Genomic DNA, 8,458 nt, shown 5'->3' on the forward strand with positions numbered 1-8,458 from the left:
GGCGCAAAATTTCTAAGTCAGACTCACTCGCCAATACAAAAATGATGGTCGCCAGTATTTCTCACGTAAAATTATGAGAGGTCCCCCCCCCCACCCGGCCTTTGGTTTGTCAAAGAAAGACTTCACATTCCGTGTTTTCTCACACTCAGTGGTAATTATTTTCGTGCGAAACAGAAACTGCGCAGCGCTGTGAGCTTAGGCAGGAACCATTCTTACTTAATACTGGTCGCCAACTCTAAATTTCTAGTCGCCAATGGCGACCTGGCGACCGAAATTTTGTGCCCTGCCTTAGAGGACGCCAGTTGAAATCCCTAGTAGAGATGCAAAATGCACATGATATCTTCTTCGCTTCACGGCCCACGAAGTTGTATCATGATGGAATCCATGGCCTTCCAGAACGTTGGCAGAATGTCGTCGATGCTGATGGGGACTATTTGTGGTCTTCCATGTATGTCTTAGGTAACATATCGATGTTCGAAGGTGGTGGGTGAAAATAGAAATACAAGTTCTCCATATTTAATTAAGACAACCCTAATTAACGTTTTATCCATTTATCTTTTTTTGATTATCATAGCAGTGTTATGTTTCTTTTAAGTGTTCTTCGTGCTGCGGTAAAGTTGCTCACGAGACATAAAATTTATATTAAAATTAAAGACCTTAAAAATGCTTGATATTCAACAGAAACCTTGGAAATCCAAACTTTCTACTTCAAATGAAAATGAAGTTGATTGAAATAATCGTATGAGATACGGTAAGACCAACATTTGAATAAGATAGTAAGCTATAGACCAGTATTTTAATAAGATAGTAAGCTATGCAATTTGGAAATAAAATAAGTAGACATGAGGGCATAACGTATTTCAAGGAACATTAAGATAAATGTTTGAATTTCATACAGGGTGTCTCAAAAGTCTCCTGTATGCAACGTTGTCATTTACCTGGACCCACAACATAAGTGAATGAAGTAACTGTCTTTCACACTAACGTGTCGATGGTCAGTCCCCATTTTGAACAGTAACTTCATTCACTAATGTTGTGGGTCCAGGTAAATGGCAACGTTGCATTTTCATCATTTTCATTTAACATTGGGCGCATAAAGAGTGTACAACCCAAACGGCTCGTGCGATAAAAAAAAATCCTTCACTTTAGATTGAAAACATCATATTTGGAGACTTTTTTTCCCTCTTACATTTTGTCGTATCTCTAATAATAACAGAGTTACCCTATGTCAGAGGACTTTTGAGACACCCTGTAAATTAGAAAAAGCAAAGAATAATTACAAAAAGATTTGGCTGATCTGTGTGGACTGAATGCCAGGAACTGAGTTGAGGCTAGTTTAAGGTGGAAAATATTTTCTGATTCACTTTGCTCAAACTTAACTTTGTCGGATAAGATGCAAAATGGGATAGAATTTTTCTTCCTTGATATTGCATCCTGTCCTTAATTTGATAAATAATTTGATACCCTCTTCTGATTTAACCTCAGAAAATTTCTGCCTTGCTTCTTCTATTCAATCTAAAATTCTATTTTTGTGCCTCTACTGGCTGATAATCGCATGCGAAGCATTGTTTGTCTCCTTTATAGGCTTATTCAGATATGAAGTTGAAGAAATATTTAAATTCTTCTTGTTTCTAAACATTATACTGTATTTCCAGACGACATTCCATTCGCAAGATTTTAAACAGACAATTTGTCTGTCTTCCCAATTTGCAGATCCGATTCAGTAGAGACACTCTAATTCATTTGCTAAGCTGAGAGAGACACATTCGCATTCGGTTTATGTGCGGGTACGGACAAGTTAAGCCACTTCAGATTAACCTATATAATAATAATAATAATAATAATAATAATAATAATAATAATAATAATAATAATAATATTTTTTTCAATTATCATAAAGTTTAATTTTGTAAAAAAATTGCTCTATTGTTAACAAGTATAAATAATCAACAAACTTACCACATTTTGAATATGTCTTTCTCATCAATAATTTTATAAAATTAAAATAAAATTGATTATTGGACAAATATAAGAATATATTGAGATAAGATGAAAATAATATATTTATTTAAATAAACAAACCGTTACTGGAATAATTACTAAAATATTAAAACAACTGCACTAATAATCATTCAAATATCAAACAGTTATTCGGATTTTAATACAATTATATGGTCAATCGTTCGTTTTTTTTTTCTAGTTAAAAATGTACTTTTTACTACCTTTTGTTTTTACCACAATAAACCACAGATCACATAAACTAAATACATATAAAACCCAATGCCACAATGATATTATGAAGATACAGAGCAAGAAATTACAGATATGAAAAAATATAAGCTATTTATGCATTATGATCTCATGAATCCGTTAAATAATGGATATTCTATACATCAAATATTTTTCAAGAATGAGCCTCTATAATGAATTATTTTTGAAAATTTATAAGGAAAAATTTATGTTTAATTAAGATAAAAGATTTCTTCTAGCTTGTGTGAAGGGAAGGAGCTTAAGATACTAATCGCATTGCCTCTTTGTATAGCTAGACTAATGCGTTGTACTAAAAGTTGTTGGCTTCTGGCGTGGCCTGATTTAGTAATCAAATTGGAACCCAGTTCTTTCAAAAATTTGTGAGCTTCTTTGCTGAAACCCCCTATAGTTTCAGTTGCAAAAGCAACGAAAAGATGCTCTTCTTTCAGTTTAGAATATTTGGAGTGTTTTCTCTTGCAGGCCACTTCAGCTGCACTACCTGCTTCGTTTTGTGTTGATGGCAAATAAGATGGTGCAAAGGTATCCACGCATGTGACATCCCATATCAACCGTTGACCCATTTTCCATGGAGTTAGGGTAATTCCATCTGGCCGCTTTCCATCTTTTCGAAACATTCCTGGTGGTTCCAAAATGCTTGGAAAATCAATGCTCGCCAGTGTTCATTTTATTATGTTGTTCAATTCACCATGGCGTACTAATCTTCCTCCACTTTTAGTACAACTTAATGCGTGTAACCCTTTTTCATCCATTCTGCTTTGGCATGTACAAGTAAATGTATGGCAGATATTTACCCCCAGACGCAAAGCTACACATATTTGAAAAACTTTGTTATCTAAAAAGCTTCCAATTGTTTTAGATGGCGTGGCTTGCAACCAAGTACCGGTCTCTTTTTTCTGTAAAGCTTTCATACGCACAGTGTCAATTATACTTTCAGGAATTACTTCATTATCTATTACTTCCTGTAATAATATTGCATCCCAACTTTTTTGTAATTCTTTTGTCTCAGGAATTTTACTGTTGTAGATCCCCTTCCAATTTTCCAAAGCCTCATCCATGTGATGTATATCCACGTTGTCAACTGAACTATTTAAAATATTGGAGACAAGTGGACGCACCCCATGGCAAGAGAAAAGGAAGGCTGGTAGGCTCAAGTCCGATGCTTTCCGTATGTTTAGACCTCCTAGGCGGACTGGAAGGCTTGCTTGTGTCCATTGGGTTTCGTTTAGGGAATAGTTGATTATTAGCTGTAATGCCTTTTTCAAATAATTATCTATCTGTAAAACTTTAGATGGTCTTTTCCATGTTGGAACAGTTCTTAAAAAGTACGTTAGCTTTGGAATGCCGAAGCAATTTTTGAGAAGAAAATAATGCTATGTGATTTGGTAAATTTTTTAGTCTCTCAGTTATTACTTTGAAACTATTCATATGTTTCTCGAAATGGATATCATACCCTTCTTCGTGGAGCGGAGACCCTAATAACGATAATTCATCTGGTTGTAAAATACGTATGCCTGGCAACAGCTCTTTAAATTGGGTTTCTACGTCTGTGTCTATTTTACCCGATGTGTAATAGAGTTCACATTTCGATGGATTCACCTCTAGCCCAATTTTCTTAGATTCTGCAATTAAATGCTTAATGTCCTCTATGACAATATTCGGCGATTCTCCTAGGATCCATCATCCAGATAAAAGGCGTTCAATTCAGAACAAAGCGCTTGGACTATCGGATGAATAGCCAAACTAAACAACATTGGACCTGCAGGATCTCCCTGTTGGCATCCTACTTGCGATGAGATAGTTCTTTCTCCATAAAATAATAATGATGGATAAGCATAGCTTTGCCCCCCCCCCCCAAAAAAAAATACAAATGTGGCATAAAAGATTTCACTTCTTTTAGCATTGAATCTCTTTCCACCGAATTAAATGCATTTTTGTAATCAATTTTTAAGATTACTTTGTTTGCGTTTTCATTTCTCTTTATGTATGTCCGTGTGGCATGTATAATAGCTTCATTACCTTTTTTTAGTTGCAAACCCCAGTTGGTGTGGTTGTAAGTATTGAGAGCATTGGTTGTAAACGAGCGAAACAGCTATCTTGGATGCTAGTCGTCGAAAAACACATCCAACTGCTATAGGTCTGATTCCGCCATCCTTTTTTCGTAAAGCACACAAATTGGCTCCAAAAAGATATTGCCACACGTCTTGATTTACGTTTCCATTTAAAATGGTGTTAACCAATTTCGTGATTTCGCCTAGTAAAACAGACGCTGATGCTCCTGTAGATTTAGAAATTAAGTCTTTCAGGTGTTGAGGGGATAAGCCATCGATTCCAGAAGCGGAGCCACTCTTAAAATTATGGATTGCTCTTGATACCATGTCTTCATTTACAAGGAGAAAAGATGTCAAGCACTCTGGTTGCTCCGGCATTTCTAAAACTCTGGAAGGAGACGGATGTTTGTTTTGTAGACCAGCAAAAGTTTCCTCACTCGAAGGAGCCAGAGAATCGTCAGATATCAGTAATCTTAAGGCACCTCTTGTATCAAAATCAGCGGTTTTGGCTGTAATCAGTTTAGATAAGTCGGGTTTGATCTTCTTACTTGAAGTTGCAGGACATTCTACTACAGAAGACTCTCTTAGATTTTGTTTAATTATGTTAGTGGCTGAGAATGTTGTTCGGTTTCTACACATAAACTAAATATAATAATAATAATAATAATAATATTAATATTAATAATAATAATAATAATAATAATAATAATAATAATAATAATAATAATAATAATAATAATAATAATAATAATAATAATAATGCTTGAAATGTGTTTATTAGAAGCAGACAGCAATACAGCCACAAGTGCCCCTTACAAGAAAAAAAAATGTTTTATATAGGGCGCATGCAAATAGAATAATATCATACAACTGATTATACAAAAATGGATGAAAAAGATAAAATATTTGTTGAAAAAAAATAACAAAACATGCAGTATCTGGTACAAACTGGAAATACAAAAATAACAATAGTGAAAAAGAAGCATGATTAACATGCATATATAAAAATGGTATAGCATAGGATTAATATACAAAGTGAAATTCAAAAATATTATTATTAACCATGTAGTTGTAACAGTTTACAAAATAATAAAAGAGAAGAAAATCAAAAATACACTTTGTAGCTGTTTATACAATATGAGAATAAATTTTCCTAGTTGAACGCTTCGGTAAAATACAGATTAACAAGGCTAATAATAATAATGACGAAAAAATAAGCATAAAAAATAATATGACACAAATAAAAATCAATGACCTAGTTCTTCTCTTATCGTTTTCATTATTATTATTATTTAATGCAGTATACGTAGTAAAGAAGGAATTAAGCATAGAAGAAAAGGAAAGATAATAGGAAAATGAAGACGAGTGAACAAACAAACAAAAAAAAAAACTAACAAAAAATAAAAGAATCTTTCAAATGGCACCTTACAATCTTTACTAAGTGACATCCAAAAATATAATAAAAATAAGAAACAAACATGTGTATCTGTTCATAATTAAAAAATCTTACAATTTGACTTTTAAAAAAAATACAATATATATATAAAACAAATTCATTCAATATTCCGAAGAATACAAAACCAAATTAAGAGAATTAGTTGCTAGTCTAATGACGTTAAGACTTTCATAATTTATTTAAAAAATTAAAAAATAATTCAGGCATCTTCTTGAAATTCTTATGAAACAAATCCAGAACTGGATAAAAGTTATTAGCTGTTTCTATACTTTTATATATAATAATAATAATAACAATAATAATAATAATAATAATAATAATAATAATAATAATAATAATAATAATAATTATTATTATTATTATTATTATTATTATTATTATTATTATTATTATTATTATTATTATTATTATTATATACGAGCTATAATTGAATTGGTTTAATCCACTGTAATAACCTGTAACTTAATATTTCCAACTTTCTAACCTGTATATTCTCTTACAATGTTGTTACTACGTTACGAAAACAAAAATTGATAGCTGACAAGAAATTAAACAGTTGGCAACCATAACAACCAGTGATTTAGAGGGTTGCGTGGTACGTGCCAATTTTATTGTAAACACAGCGCCTTTACATTCTTTCGAAAAGAAACAAACTTTTTTCCTTCTAGAAAACCAAAAAGAGTTGGTTTTGATAGGGTGCATTAGGTAAGGTTAGGTAAAATTCCGTTCCCTTTTTGTTTTCTAAAAAAAAATGTCCTTGGTTTCTGTTTTTAAAAAAAAGTTATCATCTCCTCCACAACATATACTATAAATGTACGTTAGTTCCACGTGGCAAATTGTATTTAATTTAATACTTAAAAAAAAATTTAAAAAAAGCTGGTCTCGCTGATGGCATTTTCTCATAAATCCATGGAATATACAGCCTTTGTCAATGAATACCGCGCGCGATTGTGAAACCCTGAAAGCAAGTCTACATTTCTCAACCTCCGGAAATACAAAATCTCTCTCTCACTATCCCCCTCCTCCTTCCATCCAACCTCAAACTCTCTATCTAGTTTTTTTTCTTTCTCTCTTCTTTAGATTTGTTTTTCACAATAGTATTGTGCAATATTACAAATATCCCATTTCCCCAATAGGAAATGTTGCATGATGGTGAACACAAATTTTGTGTAGACAAAAGGTGAAAGAATAACTGTTTTGTTTCTTTTTCTCTAGTTTTTTTTTCGCTAAACAGTTCTGTGACGCACTTGTTTGACGCGTGCATCACGTACTTTCATCACTGCTTACACTTACGATGATTATGCGAGTGACGTTATAGTGAAAGAGTTCCAAACAGGCAGAGAGAGAGAACGAGAAAAAAAAGTTGTGTACGTAGCACGTGATAAATCATATAACAAGTGTCTTTATCTTTTCATAAGCATCATTAATTTTTGTGTCAACATGAATATGAGTTCATTATTGTACATTGACGATGTGATTGTTTTGTCCATCGTTAGTTAATCTTATAGTTTTGTCACTAAAAAGAGTTCTATCGAAAAGATATGCTTTTCTTGTAACAATACTCACAATCATCTTTCGTGCATTAAGATATTGCGATTCCTATACATGCTTACGAAATACAATATGCATCAAAGATCAATCTGAACAGTTATACCAAAGACAGGTTCTAGCCCATTTATCTTGTGTAGGAATAGAGTAATTCATATTTCCCCCTCTTTGTCTTCAAAACATACACATCAATTTGGAAATGATAGATTAAGAGATGGATGGAAATACTAGTAAAAACACAGATTAAGAATTAAGGTTATATGTAGTTACCATGGAGACTAGAATTACCTTGGGATAGAAAGATAAATTCAGGGGCAGTTTGGTAGGCCTAGGTAGAAAGTACTACTTCCGGGAATGTCTACTACCCAGATAGCACAGAAAAATTTTTAAAAATGTTTAAAAATTTGCAAAGGCAAACTAAAAAGTTTGCAAAAAACTTGCCTTTTCAAATGAGAAAATTTGCCGAAAGTTCAATGCAAATAACGAAGTTTACGCTGGCTGAGTTTGCAGCAAAGTTGCCTCAGAAAATGAAAACATCTGCCAATACAAACGAAATGTTTGCGACTGCACAGCAAGAAAGTTTGCCAGGACTTTGCTGCAAATATTCTGTGCAAATTTTCTTTGACAAAATTTCCGAAAATGAGCTGATAAATTTGGTGAAAATATTAGAAGGTTTGCAGCAACATTGCAGAAAGTGATTTCACCATCGCAAGAGCATGTTTGCAGCAAATGTATCAGGTAATGTTTGCTGCAAATTTATAAAGTGAAACCTAACTTTATGAAACATCAAAATTTTTATAATGTGGATCCGTCTTTTCTTAGTGGCAAGCATTAAACATCTTTAGCTACTTGACAAAGATAAGAAACTTACGAACAATAAACGCACAGACAAAGGATATCGCAATTTATCTACTTACTCAACGATACTTATTCTCACACACATTCACAAAATAACGTCAGGCTGCCTGGGTCAATAAAAACATCTGATAAGAGACCAGTGAGTTTATTCTGGAGTCCTCTGGTGCATTGGTTTTTCTCGATTCTCACTTCCCGCTTGTTTTGTCACAGTTGATGTAGCGCAGTGAATTCTGGGTACGATGCGCGCGCACTCAGTAATATCATCACATATTTGCTT

General features: G+C 33.0%; 1 protein-coding gene across 1 annotated transcript; it reads right to left on the reverse strand.

Moving 5' to 3' along the window:
• Positions 1-4,283: 4,283 nt before the first annotated feature.
• LOC145692321 (uncharacterized) lies at positions 4,284-4,958 on the reverse strand. The gene has a single exon (XM_081767620.1). The coding sequence runs from the start codon at positions 4,956-4,958 to the stop codon at positions 4,284-4,286; it is 675 nt and encodes a 224-aa protein (XP_081623746.1).
• Positions 4,959-8,458: the final 3,500 nt, after the last annotated feature.

This window comes from Thermobia domestica, chromosome 8 (genome assembly GCF_964235325.1).
Source record: "Thermobia domestica chromosome 8, izTheDome1.hap1.1, whole genome shotgun sequence".
Classification (NCBI taxonomy): domain Eukaryota; kingdom Metazoa; phylum Arthropoda; class Insecta; order Zygentoma; family Lepismatidae; genus Thermobia; species Thermobia domestica.